Source organism: Sturnira hondurensis, unplaced genomic scaffold (assembly GCF_014824575.4).
Source record: "Sturnira hondurensis isolate 20B ecotype Veracruz unplaced genomic scaffold, ASM1482457v3 Scaffold0008723, whole genome shotgun sequence".
NCBI classification, from domain to species: domain Eukaryota; kingdom Metazoa; phylum Chordata; class Mammalia; order Chiroptera; family Phyllostomidae; genus Sturnira; species Sturnira hondurensis.
Window position 1 is genome coordinate 5669324 of NW_028081354.1, and position 17518 is coordinate 5686841.

Here is a 17518-nt window from a genome sequence, read left to right on the forward strand (position 1 = left end):
CAGGCCCAGAAAACACAGAGCCCTCAGTGGGGGGCTGGGGAGGGAGGGCAGCCAGTGGAGTTTCAGACACCAACCTGTTGTCTGGAGTGTTCTGGGCTTCTCTAGGGAGAGCCATAGGCTGCCAGCTGGCTCATCACTTTGAGCAAGACTCTGCCCAATTGGGGCTTCGTTTCCCCTCCTGTAAAAGAGAAATGGGTGAGGCTCAAGATCTCTTAGATCCTATCTAACTTTAAATTCCGCGTGATGACTCTGAGTCCCTCCAAGTCCCCAACGGTCCCTCAGGAGCCCCTTGAGCAGCCTCAGAATTGTTCTTTTAAGAGATAAGGGGGTTTCTTTTCTTTTTTTTAATTAGATTTTATTTATTTATTTATCTTTAGAGGGGAAGGAGAGGGAGAGAAACATCAATGTATGGTTGCCTTTCGTGTGTCCCCTGCTGGGAGTTGGCCTGCAGGGAACCGTCCTGCAACCCAGGCATGTGCCCTGACTGGGAATCGAACCGCGATCCTCTGGTTCGCAGGCCCGCACTCAATCCACTGAGCTACACCAGCCAGGGCCTAGGGGGTCTCTTGTTATTCCTCTGTTCCCAGCATCCAGCTCTCTCAGGACATCTCACAGTCAGGTACAAAGCTTTCCGCCAAGGCCATGGTGCAATCCACAAATCAGCTGCCCTGTGCCCAGGCATCCTCACCAACTCCATTCAGTCATGGCTGAGTGGGAGGGTCACTGGGTCACTTTGCTTAAAAGAGTATGAGTTTGGCAAGCACACACCTGGCACTCTGGAAGGTCCAGGGAATGGCAGGGCCCTGGTGTGGCCCAGGAGGTCTCATTCTCCACTGTGAGGGGACCAGCCCCTGCCGCTGAAGCTTCCATTGTCCTGGAGTTTGGCACTTCAGCCTCACTGGGGGCTTTAGGGAAACGACTCTTCAAAAGGTCCAGGGCAGCAGAGTCACTGCTCAGGCCCTGGGAACGCAGGGAAACAGACATGGTCTGGCCCTCCAGGAGCCCGGAGGCTAGAGGCGGTGATCAGTCCTACACATGCAAAGCTCAACACAGGGTAGTGATGGAGCAGGGCTGCCTGTGGCCAGCTGGGGGGTGAAAAAGGAAGGCTTCTGGAGGAGGGCACTGGGGCTGGCACAGATGAGAGATGCAGTGTGCAGATGGGGCGGGGGGGCATGCTAGTGGGAGAAGAGAAAGTTCAGAAAAGCAAGCTGGAGGCAGCTCGGAGAGAGAGCTGGGCCCCTGGACTTGGGGTTTGTCCTTTCCCTGGGGCCGTGAGAAACATAGAAGGATAGTGAGCAAGGGCTTCAGCCGTGAAGACTGGAGCCGTGGAGTGATGATCTGGTTCTGTGCCCTGGTGGCCTTGAGAAGAAGGTAGAATTGATCCAGAGGTCATGTCAGTGGCAGGGGTGAGAGGCAACAATGCTGAGAGATGCTGTTTGCTTTAAACGTGACTCCATACCTTGTCACTATTGACTCCCTGTGACCCAGGGGGTCACAGGGCTCACACACAGCTTCTGCTTTCCCCAGAGCCTTCACGTCCCCCCCGCCACTGGGAGTAAAGTCCCAGTGCTATTGACAACCCACCTTGGTACAGGCAGATCCAGATTCCGTTATTCCACCCACGCTGCAGCTTCCCGGACAGCCTCCGCCTCTGCTCTTCCCGCTCTGTGCTGCAGGTCACTGACCCTACCAGTCAGCTGGTTCATATAAAGGGTGTGAGCCAGACCTGTGTGCTCAGCGATGGCGTCTGCTTGGTGGCCCTGCCTCATCTTGGCCCTGCTCTCTGGCTCGGTGGCCTTTGGCTTCCCGAGAAACCCCTCCCGGCTACTTGAGGTAAGTCTGTCCCGTCTTCACCATCTGGGCCTGAAACTCAGGCAGAGGTACCACCAGCCTGAGAAGTCCTCTACATGGGTGAGGGGGAGGGAGAGGGGAGGGAGTGGGCAGGGCAGTGAGCTGCAGGGAACAGGGCTGGGCGTTGGGAGAACTTGCCGTTTAATCCTGGGCAAGGCTCTGAAGCCTCTCTCCCTGGGCCTATTTCCTCCCCACCTGTCAAGTGGGCGATGCTCCTTGAACTGCTCACCTCGCTGAGGAGACGTAAAGGTCCACATCTAAGAAAAGGACGGAGGCCTCTCGGGAGGGCTGAGCTGAGCCCTGTGGTGTGCCCTGGTGGTGGGGTGCTCCGTGGGGGGGGCCTCATGGACCTGGGGTGCAGGGAAAGGCAGAGTGAGTGGGAGTGCGTGGGGTAGGGGAGCAGCTCTGGGTTCAGTTCTCTTTGCCCAGCCCCCTGGGTAGCCTGGAGACCTGCCCTCTCTGGATCTCAGTTTCTCCACCTATTCAGAGCCCTTCCTACTCTGCCATGTGACTCCTGGTGGGTCTTAAGTCCAAAGGCCCTCCAAGGTGTACATGGGGAAGGGTCACCACTGAATCTTTATCTCAGCCTGGAACCTGCACCCCCGCCACTGTGACCTTGGCCTTGTGTTTGTCTTTGCTTTTGCAGAAACGGAGCCTCCAGGAAGGGGTGAGGACTTTTGCCAGGGATGGTGTGGGGTGAAGTAGGGCAAGGTGGAGCTGGTTGACTGACAGCTAAAGAGGTGGGCCATAACAGTGGGTCCCACACAGCTGGCAAACGGCTCACAGCCCCCTTCTCCCAGACCCCCATGTGACTCAAGACCCCCAGGAAAGAGTGCCACAGAACCATGCCCTCTTAGACTACACCAGGTGCAGCCCAGGACAGGCGTTCGACCAGTCCTTCCTTCCACAAACACTTACCTAGCAGTTGCGGGCACTAGGCTGGGCTGGGGACACACAGTGAATGGCCCCGTCACACCCTCACAAAGCATCCTCGTATCATGTTTAACCCAGTTGTCTCCCTAGGGCCTCCCTCAGTCCACCAAACGCCCGTGGGAAAGAGGATATTGGGGTCATGAAGGCCCATCCCATGCATTCCCCTCAGCGCTGGAAATAAGTGCCTGCTTGGGAGGTAGAATCAGGCAATTACCAAAGGACACAGTAAGAGGGTGGAGGGCGATCTCTCCAAATGAAAGTGTGAGAGGTGAACAGGAGGAGATAAACAGGTCTCTGACCCCACTGGGGCAGACATGCCGAGACCTGGCCTGGCTGGAGCCCCTCAAGTGGAGGACGCAGGGCCTGCCTGGAGGATCTCAGGGTGAGGGGCAGCACAGGAGGTTTTAAGTGGGAGGGTGAGAGGGTCACATTTTTTTCTTTTCTTTTCTTTTTTTTTTTCTTTACAAGGTCTCACTGGCTGCAAGCTGCATGGGAACCTATTACAGGGTTAAGGAGGCAGAGCAGGACCCCCCCTCCCTCCTTTGCTCCCTCCCCCTCCCCTCTCCTCTTGGCATAACATGAAGTTCCTATTCATGGTGTGCAACTCCCCTCCCTAAGTGACTTCTTGCTGCTGAGCAACCAGTCAGGCTGAGCTAAGGAACTTGGGGGGCCTGGTGAATAGGGAGAAACAAAGGCTGAATCAGACACGGCCTCCGCCCTCTGAGAAGCCCCTGGTCTTGGAAAGGCTGGTGCCTGCACAAGGCATTGGGACTGCCCAGGCTCCCTTTGCCAAATGGTGGCCAATTAAACATGGGGATGGAAGAGGCCACCCAAGCTTCCAACACGAGTGACTGAGACAATGGAGGGGTCACTTACCAGGCAGGGCCTTTGCCATCTATAACAGAAGCTTGGAAAAGGAGTGGCCAGGTTGAATGCTTGGTTTCCCAGTGGCCCAGGTTGGCAGGCCACCCCTGCTGACTGCCATCCCCCCTCCCACAGGTGGTTGATGGCATTGAGGTCTACAGCACCAAGATCAGCTGCAAGGTGACCTCCCGCTTTGCTCACAATGTCGTCACCACGAGAGCTGTCAACCGGGCAGATGCCGCCAAAGAGATTTCCTTTGATGTGGATCTGCCAAAGACAGCCTTCATCACCAACTTCACCCTGTGGGTGCACTTAGGCTGCTGGATCCGGGCTCTGGGGAGAGTCTGGCCCAGCGTGAGCTCCCCAACTCTCTCCCTGCAGGACCATCGACGGTGTTACCTACCCTGGGAATGTCAAGGAAAAGGAAGTTGCCAAGAAACAGTATGAAAAGGCTGTGTCCCAGGGTCAGACAGCCGGCTTGGTCAAGTAAGTCTGGACTCCCAGGCTTTGGGGAGAATGCCTGGTCTGCAAGGTATGAAAACAACAACAGCAGTAGTTATTATTATCATTGCAAAACGTGTCCGTAATTCTTACAGTATCCCACTTTGAAGTTGAGGCAACAGAGGCTTAGAGGGGGTAGGTGTCTCCCCCAAGGGGTTGGGACTTGAACCCGAGGCCCAGGACGGATGGGGTTATGCAGTCTGTGGGGCATCATTGTCTTGCATCCCCATGCAGGGCCTCTGGGCGGAAGCTGGAGAAATTCACAGTGTCGGTCAATGTGGCCGCAGGCAGCAAGGTCACGTTTGAGCTAACCTACGAAGAGCTGCTGAAGAGGCACAAGGGCAAGTACGAGATGTACCTCAAGATCCAGCCCAAACAACTGGTCAAGAACTTCGAGGTAATCAAGCACCCCTGCAGGCCCTACTGAAACTGGGGCGGGGGACAGAATGGGGGTTTGGGGAAGGGCCTCTGGGATGGAGCTTGGAACAGGCTAAGACCACAGGCCCAGGCCTCAGAACTGGCTGAGGAAGCTTGGGGAATTACAACAGCTCTGGCCCCAGCACCAGGGATAAGGGGAGGAGGCTGGGCTGCACCCACCCAGGTCCCTGGGTACTGGGCCCTTGGGGACATCACAAAGTGTCTCTGGATAGCCAGTAACTGATTATGTGGGTGCATTACCTACATTAGATATGAAACCCAAAGAAAAGAATTTGGTGGTGGAAATTGGACACCATTGGGCAGGCAGTGGGAGAACTTGGGGGTCAGAGTACCATCGGCAGGTCATTTTCTTGGTGGGAGACACCAGGTGTGGCTGCCACAGAGTTGTCCTAAAAGCTGGTCCCTGCACCATCACTGACCCCTCTCCTTCCCCTTGGCCTTGTCCTAGAGGCTGGCCTCTGCACTAAGTAACATTTCCTTCTCTGTGGCCATTTCAGATCGAGGCAGACATCTTCGAGCCCCAAGGCATCAGCACACTGGAGGCTGTGGCCTCGTTCATCACCAATGATGTCCTGGGCAGTGCCCTCACCAAGTCCTTCTCAGGGAAGAAGGTGGGACGGATGCCTCTCAGGCCTAGGGGGGTAGGGGCAGGGACACAGATCCTAGCAGGACCACTGAGCACTAGGGCTTGGCTGGTGCTAGTGAGTGTGGGTGTGTCTGCAGCCATCACTGTCTCCCTGGCCACCTGGGTCAGAAGTGGGGTGCTGGAGGCAAGGAACTGACCTGCTGCAGGGGCCTTCCCCAAGCCCCCAACCTGTCATCCCTCCACCCCCGCCCCCATTTCAGTGGGTGCTTGATTACCTTGAAGTGTTTCATCAGTTGCCTGGGCTGGAAATGGTGGCCGGTGGGGGAAACCATTTATAAAGCCTGGCCTCATTCTACTTTGGGAGGTGGGCAGGGCAGGTTACCATCCCTGTTTTACGGATAAGGAGACTGAGACCAGAGAGAGTCATTTAGATCTACTGACTCCACTTTGAGGGGTGGAAGATGAAGAAGAATTTTATTCTTGGTGCTGGTGGTTGACTCTGGTCCCCAAGCCCCCAGCTAGTCCAGGGTCTCGCTGGTTGTGGGAAGTGGATGCATGGATTTGTACATGAAATGTAAACCTCAGTCATTCAGGACTTCCAGGGCGAGGCCCGAGGAGCACACACTCAGAGGGCTGCTGGCTTCTGTAGGGCGAGGCTCTGCCCCAGCCCTCTCCCACCTCCCTGCTCTGCTTCCTCCTTCCTCCCCCTCCTCTGGGTACCAACACGTACCACCCAGCATGGAAGCTTTTTTTCATGGTGCAAAACTCCCCTCCCTAAGTAGCTTCTCAGTGCTGAACGCCAAGCACACTGAGCCAAGGGACTTAGTTGGACAGGGAAAGACAAAAGCTGAATCACACAAGGCCACTGCCCTCTGAGGTGCCCCTGATCTCCGGGGGGGAGAGAAGTGCTCGAGAGGCCGGTGTGTGCTGGGTGGTGACAGGGCTGCCCAGGGGCCCACCTCCAGGTTCCTCCCAGTGAGGGCGTGCCTCGCTCCCTGAAGCGCCCGGTGCTGAGGTCTGCAGTGGGCAGACCCTGGCCAAGCTGAGCAAGGCCCTCCATCTCCCCACTCAGGGCCATGTGTCCTTCAAGCCCAGCTTGGACCAACAGCGTTCATGCCCCAACTGTACAGACTCCCTCCTCAGAGGAGATTTCGTCATCACCTACGACGTGAACAGAGCGTCTCCGGCCAATGTGCAGGTACCTCCTCATTGGCTTTGTTAGGCTGGTCGATTCTGCCTCACAGTGGGGTGAGGACTGGTGCGGGAGGAGCTGCATCTGGTGCCTTCGTCATCCTGGATCCTCGTTCCAAGTACGGGTTTCCGTCGGGCACCAGGGTGGCAGTCAGCCCAGAGCTCGTGGGGCATACTTGGGAAGGTGGGAGTGAGCGTCTTCTTGACCTGCTGAGTGTCTGCTTCTGTTTGCAAGAGCACCGACATGCAGTTGCTAAAGCGACAGGGGCCTCCAGTCTGTCTCTCCCCTTTCCAGATAGTCAACGGCTACTTTGTGCACTTCTTCGCACCCCAAGGCCTTCCTGTGGTGCCTAAGAACGTGGTCTTTGTGATTGACATCAGCGGCTCCATGCGTGGTCGGAAACTGGACCAGGTACTGTTCTCTGTGCAAGTAGGGGTGAGCAGTCAGGGAGAGAGATTTCCTGTCAAGTGGACAAAGCTGATATTTCCAGTGAAAGAGAAGGAGGGGGAACAGGATAATGAAAGGCACAAAGCATCTGCCCCTCTCATTTCAGGTGGCAGGCACCCCGTCACCAGCCTGGGCTGGGAAGAGGCCAGTCTGTCTGCTGCTCCCTCTCCCAGCTTCTTGTCTGTCTGTCTTTCTCTTTCCCAGACCAAGGATGCTCTCCTCAAAATCCTGGAGGATATGAAAGAGGAGGACTACCTGAATTTCATCCTGTTCAGTGGAGATGTGTCCACTTGGAAAGACAATTTAGTTCAAGCCACCCCTGAGAACATCCAGGAGGCCAGGGCGTTTGTGAACAGTATTCGTGATCAAGGAAGTAAGACCAGAGCGGGGTGCCCACTCCCGACGCTTGTCTTTCTGCCTGAGCACCCTGTTCCTCCCCCCCCCCCGCCCCGGGGCACAGACTTTGCTGGCCCAGGCCCTGCAGACCCTACTGTGGGTGGAGGCGGGAGTAAGGTGAGGGTCCTCAGGCTTGATCTCAGAGTATCTTCTCTGCCATCTACGAAAAACCCTTCTTTCTGTTTTTAACCCGTGATCCTGGTGCCCCACAAGTCCCAGCAAAATAAGGCTACAGAGAACCCTTACCATTGGCTGTTTCTTATGGAAAATCATAAGTGATGTCCCCGATCCTCCCAGTGAGGGGGCTGGAAGCCCATCTGACTGTTTTCCAAAGTGTTTTTATGACCACCATGTGCTTCTATCTCTATAGCAGCCCTGAGAGACTGGTTTTATCCCCATTTGAAAGAAGAAATCCCTCATTTTCTTGCTCATTAGTCCACATGTACTGAGCACCTCCACACACTGGGGGACTTGGCTCTTGGGCACATGAGCAGGGCCCAATGTCCCAACTCCTCCACCCCGGCCCCCCGAGCACCCCTCCCATGGACGCCCTCCCACGGTGTTGTCCGTGTACCAGTGACCAACATCAATGACGGGCTGCTGAGAGGCATCAACATGTTGAAGAAGGCTCGAGAAGAGAACATCGTCCCGGAGAGGAGCACCTCCATCGTCATCATGCTGACTGACGGGGACGCCAATGTTGGTGAGGCGGGTGGCCATGGCTGTGAATCGGAGCCACAGTGCCTGGCTGCCACTCCTGGCTCTGTAGCCTGCTTGCCGTAGGACTTTGGGCAGCTCTCCCCAGGTTCCCCCGTGAACTGTGAGCCCCTCGAGGGTGGGGCCTGCCTCCCCCTCCCAGGGCTCCCCACCCTTTGCCCTGAGAAGGGCTCACAGCCATGATGCCACCAGCTGTGCACTTGCAGGGGTCGGATCTCTTCAGACAGACCTGGTCCAGGTGGTCGTTGTGAACACCCCTTTATCCCGCAGGTGAAAGCAGACCCCATAAAATCCAGGAGAATGTGCGGAATGCCATCGGAGGCAGGTTCCCCTTATATAACCTGGGCTTCGGCCACAATCTGAATTATGACTTCCTGGACAGCATGGCCCTGGAGAACAACGGGTTTGCCCGGCGCATCTATGAGGATTCCGATGCCAACCTGCAGTTGCAGGTGTGCCTTGCTCATGCCCGCCCAGGAACCAGGCGCTCACTCCTTCCCCTGGAAGCTGTTCCTCTTAGGCTGAAATCTACCTGTGGTTGCCACTTACCCACCAGCTGGGTTCTGGGTTTGGCCTCGGGCTACATGGAGCAGGTCTGCTCCTTCCACGGGATTGCCAGATCAAATATAGGACATGGTTAAATATGAATTTCTGATTGAAAAGGAGCAATGTGTTAGTGTAAGTCTTCCCTAAAGATTGCATAAGACACTGTTTATGTGCTGGGGCTCCTGTAACACAGTTCTGCCAGAGGAATGGCTTAAACAGCAGAAGTTCACTGTCTCACGTTTCTGGAGGCTAGAAGTCCAAGAGCAAGGTGTTGACAGGCTTGGTTCCTTGTCAGGGCTTCAGAGGCAGATCTCCCAGGCCTCTCTGCTTGGCTCGGTGGTCATTTTCTCCCTGTCTCTTCACATCACCTTCCCTGGGAATGTCTGTCTCAGGGTCCACATTCCCCCTTTTCATAAGGATACCAGTCCTATTGGATTGAGGTCCTTCCCAAAGAACTCATTTTAACTTGGTTACCTCTAAAAAGACCTTATCCCCAAATAAGGTCACATCTGGAGGTACTAGGGGTAAGGGATTTAACCTATGTATTTGGGGATACACAATTCATCCCATAACAGACATACTTATGTTAAAACTTAACTTCTTGTTTACCTGACATTCAAATTTAACTGCATGTCTTATACTTTCTTTCACTAACCCTGGCAACCCCACTCCATCCTGGAGCAGGTAACTGCACCCCCACCCCTGTAGGGGAGTCCCCGGGCATTCATCCCACCTGCTCCCACCCCATGTCCTGTCCTTCTCTCCTTACTTTCATGCAAACATTTTTGCCAACATTTTTTTAGTGCTTTCTATGTGCCAAGAGCTCTGTCCTCACCGTCTGTATTCTTCCTGGTCTCTGCCAGGAGCGGGGCTCCCTCACACTGAAGGGCACAGGCCAGGCCACGCAGATGTGGAGATCGGCCCAGCTCGTGCAACTTGACAACCATCAGAGGCGTCAGTGAGGGCACGCCCACACTGTCCCCTCCATGTCTGCCCATCCTGGCCGCCTGAGGTGACTGGGTTCTCGCTCTGACCCCCAGGGCTTCTATGAGGAGGTGGCTAACCCGCTGCTGACGAGGGTGGAGGTGAAGTACCCTGAGAATGCTATCCTGGACCTCACCCAGAACACTTACCAGAACTTCTATGATGGCTCTGAGATCGTGGTGGCTGGGCGCCTGGTGGATGAATACATGAACAACTTTAAGGCGAATGTGGCGGGTCATGGAGTGAGCTGGGCTGGGGCCAGCTGTGGGTTGGGGATGGGGGCAGTACCTGTGGAGTCCGCGCCTACTGGCTGGTGGTCTAGCAGTCCCTGGACCTCGGCCACAGGGCTCCAGCCCTCCATTCCCCAAGCCTTTCACTTTCTTGCTCCCTGCCCCAGGCCACCAATGACCTGACCTTCACAGAGGAGGTGGACATGCAAGAGATGGAGAAGGCCCTGCAGGAGCAGGACTACATTTTTGGGAACTACATCGAGCGGCTCTGGGCCTATCTCACCATCGAGCAGCTGCTAGAGAAACGGTGACCTTGGCCCAGCCCTCCCCCAGCCAGGCCCCATCTCAGGCCCCATCTCAGGCCCCACCTCAGGCCCCCAGCACTGTCCCAGCGTCACCCTGTGCAGGCTCTGCTCTGGGGGTCCCCAAGAGGAAGAGGACTGGGCCACGCCCCAGGAAGAATGCACCCCAGGCACATTCCCAGCTTTCCTGCCCCCTTTCCGCCTAGCCCCTCGAGTGTCGTTCCAGGGGCGGAGCCAGCCTGGCTTCTGGGGCAGGTAGTGGAGAGGCCGAAAGGCTGGGGTCTGGGCCTCGGTCCCCAGAGAGCGGGGCCTGGCCCGTGCTGAGCATACATCATGAATGATTGCTGCAGTGACCATTTCAAGCCCCTTGTATTTTATAGGTGGGGACACTGAGGCCCCTCAGGGAGAAGCACAGCCTGTCCATCTGTCCAAGGGACCTGGCAAATCTGTTTTTTCTGAGCACTAATGGGCTGCTCTGAGGCTCCTGGCCTAGTGCTGGGAGTCAGAGCAGGGGAAGATGGGAAGGGGCTGGCCTCGGGGGTGACCCTCTCACCACTCTCCTCCCTACAGCAAGAATGCCCATGGCGATGAGAAGGAGAATCTCACAGCCCAGGCCCTGGACCTGTCCCTCAAGTACCACTTTGTGACTCCATTGACCTCCATGGTGGTGACCAAGCCTGAGGACAATGAGAACAAGATGGCCCTCGCCAACAAGCCTGGGGAAGGTGGGCACAGAGAGCGAAGGCCAGACCTCGGAGGCCTTCCTCTAGGACTCGGGTTTGGGGGGCCCCGGAGAGGAGTAGGCCAGGCTGGAGAGACCCAGACCCACTGAAGAGGAGCTAGTCCAGGGGCACTGAAGAGAAACGGGGCAAGGGCTGGGAGGGTGTTGTTGGGGGGCAGGGTGAAGCCATCAGCGTGGACAATGGGGTGTGAGGTGAACAGGGGCTTCCAAGTCTCTAGTGGGATATGAGTAAAGGGGTGAGTAACTGCCCAGAGTAATGTCCAGGGAAGGGGCTTAGGCCACAGCACAGAAAGGCCCAGTTCGACCAGAGGAAGCCCTCCCGGCCTTAAAGCCAGGCCTGGAGCATGTGCCTGGGCATTGCGAGAGGAAAGGGCCCTGAGAGCTGGAGGCTGGGACCAGGCCCACTCACCCCGCTCCCCCAGGAGGGGATTCTGAGTGTCCCTGCAGCTGGGCACAGGAGGAGCAGGGTTGGCACTGGGAGGCAGGGGAGGCAAAGAGCTGGTCCGGGTCAGGCCAGGAACTCCTGGTTCCAGCGGACACCCCGTGGGAGCACAGCTGGCTGCTGGGAGGCCCACAACCTGGAGCTGGTTGGATAGGCAGCGAGGTGGCCGCACTGGCCAGCAGTCTGCGGCTTCTAACACATTTCTCCTATTCTCCCTCACAGGGCTTGAGGATACAGGTGAGCTTCAGCCAGCAGTGGGATGGATGGGTGTCCCAGGATGGGGACCCGAGAGAATAAGGAGGCCTTTCCAAACATGCTGGGGGTGCCCGGCCTCAGAAGGAGCCCTCAGGACACCCGGGGTCAGGTTCCAGCTCTGCTGTCACTCATGAGCAACCTGGGGCCAGGCTCCGCCCTTTCTGGGCCTCAGGGCCCTTGTCAGTTGACTGAGGGTTGCTTCCTCTGCCCAAGAGGGACAGTGCGAGAGTATTACGTGACCTGCAAGACAGGCAATGTCCCACATCAGCCACTCACACTCCATTATCCCTATAGCAGCCCTCTGAGGGAGTCCTCTTATGCTTCTCACTTTGCTGTGAGGAAACTGAGGCACGGAGGTTAAGGCTTTTTGCTCAGGGACTCTCTCAGCAGGTGGCCGAGCCAGAACTCTGGCCCAGGCAGCCTGGTTACAGTGCCTGGGCTGGAATTCACAGCACCCTGAGCTTCTCTCATCATAAAATTGGAACCTCACCTCCTGTAAGCCCACCACCACCAGGTGGGGCTTCCCCGGCCCCTGCCTGCCTGCTTGCCTCACCTCCATTAATACAGGTTGTTCTATCCAAGCAGCGCATTTGGACTGGGGTCATAGCTTTGCCCTAGAACAGCCTTATCAAGTATACAGTCGCTGGTGTGTATGTGCACATGATAAGTATGTGTGTGTGTTTTACTACCAAGGACAATAGACAGCTGTGAGCCTCACCACCCCCAACCCCCTGCAGTGGGATGGAGTTCAAGGGTAGAGGACAATATCTGTTGTGAGCATTACTCATGACACAGAAGCTGACCATCTAATGGTTTGTGTTTTAGCCGTACCAAAATGCCATGCCCTTGGCCTTAAAGCAACACCCACAATACCACCAGCCCTAGCAAGGAGTTCCCAGGACATTTTCATAGCCTAAGCCTAAGGGTCCCACTCCTGCTCTCTATCTGTCACTGCTGGAGTTTCACTGGACACCAGTAGCCCCAAGACAGGCAGGAGGCACGGGGATTGGGGAGAGGGGCATCCTAGACTCCACTCACGACTGCCCTCTGGCTTCTTTTTTTCAGTGATCCCCTCCACAGTTTACCTGAGTGAGTGAACGCTGCTGCTGCAGCCCCTGCCCAGAGCATGGCCCATGGGAGTTCTCCTGAATCAGCTCTCTGGGACAGGCAGATGGTGGGATCTTGAGCAGATAGGGGTGGCTGGGTGGCTGGGTGTTGAGAGCAATAGGGATCAGGGAAGGGGTTAGAATTAAGTAACCCCTTTCACTGTTCCTGGGGCATGAATCAAACTCTGGGTGGGGTCCTGGTTCCTCCCCAGGCCCACTTGTTCTATTCATCCCTTTCTGCCTTTGCGTCCACAGACAGCTACCAGCAGCCTCCTCCACCACCTTCCTACTATGGTGAGTTCCCCGGTTCCTCCTGGGGCACGACTCAGGGCCCAGGACCCAGGGCCCAGCGTCTCCTGCCTGTCTAGAAGTTCACCCTACAGGGGCCAGGGGGTGAGGAGAGGCCCCAGGAACAGTGAAAGGCTCAGGACCCAGGCCTTTCTCTGATGTGCCTTCAGTGGATGGGGACCCCCACTTCATCATCCATGCCCCAGAGAAAGACGATGCCATCTGCTTCAACATCGACGAAGACCCAGGCACAGTGCTGCGCCTCATTCAGGACCCCATCACAGGTGGGGGCTGTGGGCCAGGGCCAGGGGCTCTTCCTGGGAAGGCCTGGACCCCGCCCAGGGTAGGCACATGGACAGAGTCATCACTGCCCATAAGGCACGCATCTTCATATGCAGATTGCATGCTGGATGGACCATAAGCTAACCAAGTCCTGTCCAGGACCATAGGCTAACCAAGTCCCCCAGGGGCCAGTGTGTTTGGGAGATGGTTAGAATTAAGGGCAGCCTGGCCCTGAGCCCAGCCTATATCTGGGGAATAGTTGTTCTCTGAATGCTACTCCCCTGTCCAGGCAAGAGGCAGGGCTACAATGTGGACCCTCAGCCACCAGTGTGACCCAAGAGTGTCTAGGAACAGATGTCGTTAGCTCTAAAGTTCTGCTCTCTTCTTGGGACCTCCCCTCTACTGCTTCTCAGCGCGTCTGGCTGAGGGGAAGGCCCGCCCTCTGAAGGCCAGCCACACTTGGGAGATCTCACTGGTCTCTTACCTGCCGTGTCTCGGGCAGGCTTCACAGTTAATGGGCAGATCATCGGTGACAAGAGAGACAGCTCTAACTCTGAGACCAGAAAGACTTACTTTGGCAAACTGGGCATTGCTAATGCTCAGATGGACTTCCGGATTGAGGTGACTCCGGAGAAGATTACCCTGTGGAATGGGGCTGCACAGAGCACGTTCAGCTGGCTGGACACAGTCACGATCACACAGGACGGGTAAGGCCCCACTACTGGGCCTCTGAGGGGCACTATGGTCTGATGATCTAAGGAGGCCCAAAGGGTTTGGAGAGACCCCAGGACAGTAGAGCCATAAGGAGTCACAGAGGAGACTGGTGGCCTCAGAGATCAGCCCCTGCCCAGGGGAAGGTGACTATGGTAGACCCCAAACAACCCCTAGGTGCCCTGTCAGAATTGGTATCTCAGGACCAATCATAGGGCTGACCTTGAGCAAAGGGCTGCATGGATGAAAGTTTTAGGGGGCCATGGCAATCTGATAACAACGATAATCCTACTTGCATCTTCTCTGGCTGAACTGACTCATTCCCCAACTCTTCAGCCTCTCCTATGCCTGTAGATTACTCAGAACCTAGTGGTCAGGACAGGAGTGTTACTCCCACTGAGGCTCAGAGAGGGGCAGAACGTGCCCAAAGTCACACAGGAAGCCAGTGGGTGAGCTGGGACTCAATCCTGGGCCTCCCAGTTCCCAGGACTGTCCCCTCTCCTGTTTATAGAGGTGCCAGGACAGACTCAGAGAGGAATGTCATTGGCACATGTGAGGTGTCTTTTCCTCAATACCCGAGGTAGTTACCGGAGTCTGTGGTCTCAGGTGCCATGTACAGGGAAGGCCCTGCCGAGATGTCCTTGATTCAGATACCTGGTGTCATGGCCAGTGTGCCCCTTGCTGCCCTCCTCTTCTCTCCTAGGCTGTCCGTGATGATCAACAGGAAGAAGAACATGGTGGTCTCCTTTGGAGATGGGGTGACCTTTGTGGTGGTTCTGCACCAGGTGTGGAAGAAACATCCTGTCCACACTGACTTCCTGGGCTTCTACGTGGTGGACAGTCACCGGATGTCAGTGCAGACACATGGGCTGCTGGGTATGGAATGTTCAAGCTTCCGGCTGTTCACAGGGCAGAGGGAAAAGCCATGTGAAAAGCCATCCTAGTCACCCCAGACACCCCATTCACCCTTGACCTTGACCTTGGAAGGCCAGTGGCTGTGTTACCTGAGGTGTTGGCAAGTGCTGACAGCATGAATGCTTTTATTCCCAGGACAATTCTTCCACCCCTTCAATTTTAAAGTGTCTGATGTCCACCCAGGCTCCGACCCCACAAAGCCGCAGGCCACAATGGTGGTGAAGAACCATCGGCTGACAGTCACCAGGTGAGGGGACTCATCTGACATCCTCTCCCTGCCCAGTAACAAGCCAGGAGGAAAGATGCCTCTCTGCCCACACATGTTGGCCCAGCAGGCTCTTGTCTTCTGTGGGGTGCCCTCATTTCCTTCTGGGATCTCGGCCCCCTTTAGGGCCCTCCAAATCAGAAAAAGGCCAAGCTTGGACCCCTGGAAGAAGTAATTACGCAACCTCATTCCTGACTGAAGAGCTCTGGACTTCTAGGATTAGCAGCTTTACTCCCTCTGTCGACAGGAGATCGACGAGCGTGGCCACCACCGTGCCCACCCTGTGCATCACTGCATCTCTCTCCTTTCTGCAGGGGCTCCCAGAAAGACTACAGCAAGGATGTCAGAGATGGCACCAAAGTGTCCTGCTGGTTTGTCCACAACAATGGCCAAGGGTTGATTGACGGAGTCCACAGTGACTACATTGTCCCTGACCTGTTCTGAGGTGGCCAGTCCAGCTCACCTGGCACCTGGAACAGGGCACAGAGCCGAGCCTAGGGGGGACAGCAACAATAAAGGCCAAGGTGGAGACCAGACTGCTGTCAGCCTCTGCGTGCCTCCCTCAGGCCCTGCTCCGGGGACACCAGCCAGTCCTGTGGCAGCTCAAAGGAAGGACTGGCTGCTAGGAAGACAGTGGGCCTTCCCATCAGTGGGCCTGAGTGAGGAGGCTGGTTGGGGTAGCACTCCAGGGAGTCAGATGTATGGTGGTTCGGGAAGTAAAAAAAATCAAGAACTGACCCTGGAGTCAAGAGGCTCTGAGAAGGAGGGAAGGGCTGAATGCAACTCGGAGCCCCAGAGGGCCATAAGAAAAGTCAGGGGGCTCCGGAACTCCTGTCAGGACCTTCAGGCCCAGGGACCCTTCTGTGACTCAGAAGCACAGTGCTCCAGGGCAGACACCACCTGCAGCTAAACGTGCATGCCATCCACCGGCCCACCAATCACCCATCCGCTCATCAGATGCACCCGACATCCTGGGTGAGGATCTGGGGGCGCACAGCTTAGTGACTCAGTTCCTGTTTCCATGGGTGCCTTAAGTTTGTCTCCAGTAGGCCTGGGGATCCCTGGGATCCCCCAATCACCTCCCACAAAGACCACCTGCTGCACTGTCTCAAGTCCCAGGTGGGGTGAGGGTCAGAGCAGTTGCTGGACGTGGGGCTCTGGGAGCCTCTCCCGCCTGAACAATGGGACCTGCCCCTTCCTGGTTCTCCGGCTTCTAGAGAGAGCTTTCACAGAGCAGAACCGGTCATTGCTCTCTGCCTAAAACCCTGTAAATGGCATCTCCTGCCCATTGCTCTTGGGACAAAGACAGAGTTCTTCCTGTGGCTTCTCAGCCTCATGAGCTCCACACAGCAGGCGCCTTCCCCTACTTTCTGGGTTCCAGACACACAGAGTGCTTCCATTTCTGCAAACAGAACCCCTCCTGCCCCAGATTCTTTGCCTCTGCTGCTCTCTCTGCCTGAGGGGGTAAGGGCATGCTGGGCAGAGGGTACCCCACTGAAGGACGCAGTGGGCAGCTTTGTTCGATGGCACAGCAAGGCTGGAGGGGGTTGGAGTCACCCTGGGGAGGAACGTTGGTTGGGTGGGGATGGGATCTGGCTGTGAGTCATGAGGGTGTTTTCCTGCCTCCCACTCTAGGGACCCCTCTGCCCAAGCCAGGCTAGGGTTTCCTAGGGACACCAGCCTGGGGTCCTGGACAGGGTATTGGGGGGCCAGTCTGGAAGAAACATTTATCACCAGAGGAAGCCCTGCCAGGGGCTAGGAGAGGCTACTTGTGCACTGGAGGCTTTTGCTGCACTGGGAGGGACCACGTGAGACCAGCTCCAGAGCGAACGTAGCAGGTGTCCAAGCCGGGCCGGTGCAAAGGGCCCAGGCCTGGGAAGGGGCATCCTCAAGTGGGCAAGCCTGCCACTCATTCAGTCTTGGTTCAGCTGAGGAGCCACATAGCTTTTAACCAGTCATCCTGGGGCCGGTTTTCGCACGTCTGTGAAATGGGGAGAAGCCTTCTGCCAGATGGAGGGTGTGAAGACAGATCATCATATGGTTTCTGGTCCTTCTGAAGTCCCTATCCTCACCCTGCCCCTCCAGCTGGCAGCCTAGTCCCGTGGGGTGGCAGAAAGGCAGAGGAGAATCCCAGCCCAAACCTGCCCCTTTTCCTCCCCCAGCACAGTCAGGGACACCCTCCATGCAGGCAGACTGTCCTCCCCCCAGCCCCATATCACTCCGGCCATGCCCGGCCCTGTCTGCAGCCCCTGGGGGCTCCCTGGGCAGCTCCCCTGGCTTTCGGGATAGAAGTCATGCTCCATGGCAAGGCACACACAGTCCATGCCGGCCTGGCCCTGCTTCTCCACCTCTGCGGCATCCCCTCCCTCCGCACCCACGGCGCAGCTTCCCTTCCCTGTCCTGAACGCTGTGCGCAGCATCCTGGCTCTAGGCTTGTGTCCTTGCTCAGCTTTTCTGCTGGTCCAACTTCTGTATGCTCCTCAGAACTCAGTCCCCGCCATGCCACTTTAAGGAAGCCTTCCCTG

At 56.5% G+C, this 17518-nt stretch overlaps 1 protein-coding gene across 2 annotated transcripts; it reads left to right on the plus strand.

Annotated features, from left to right (window-relative positions):
- The first annotated feature begins 84 nt into the window (after window positions 1-84).
- Window positions 85-15529, plus strand: ITIH3 (inter-alpha-trypsin inhibitor heavy chain 3). Of its 2 annotated transcripts, XM_037055772.1 has the most exons (23): window positions 85-88; window positions 1721-1833; window positions 2498-2518; window positions 3784-3950; window positions 4030-4134; window positions 4384-4546; window positions 5085-5198; window positions 6246-6371; window positions 6660-6776; window positions 7017-7185; window positions 7786-7911; window positions 8196-8377; window positions 9512-9697; window positions 9853-9992; window positions 10558-10712; window positions 11394-11408; window positions 12492-12515; window positions 12788-12826; window positions 12991-13104; window positions 13605-13809; window positions 14517-14689; window positions 14864-14975; window positions 15308-15529. In XM_037055772.1, exons 2-23 carry the CDS (start codon window positions 1741-1743, stop codon window positions 15435-15437), a joined length of 2676 nt encoding a protein of 891 aa, XP_036911667.1. In that variant the 5' UTR covers window positions 85-88; window positions 1721-1740; the 3' UTR covers window positions 15438-15529. The 2 variants fall into 2 exon arrangements, with proteins under 2 accessions (XP_036911667.1, XP_036911668.1); XM_037055773.1 differs by lacking the exons at window positions 85-88; window positions 2498-2518 and having other exon boundaries at window positions 1722-1833.
- Window positions 15530-17518: the final 1989 nt, after the last annotated feature.

What these genes read in the sequence shown, in the direction of transcription:
- ITIH3 (XM_037055772.1), top strand. Translation starts at nt 1,741, where the DNA reads ATGGCGTCTGCTTGGTGGCCCTGCCTCATCTTGGCCCTGCTCTCTGGC. An exon ending in CAGACAGCCGGCTTGGTCAA is followed by an intron (nt 4,135 to 4,383) that starts GTAAGTCTGGAC and finishes ATCCCCATGCAG; the next exon opens with GGCCTCTGGGCGGAAGCTGG. An exon ending in CAGTATTCGTGATCAAGGAA is followed by an intron (nt 7,186 to 7,785) that starts GTAAGACCAGAG and finishes TCCGTGTACCAG; the next exon opens with TGACCAACATCAATGACGGG.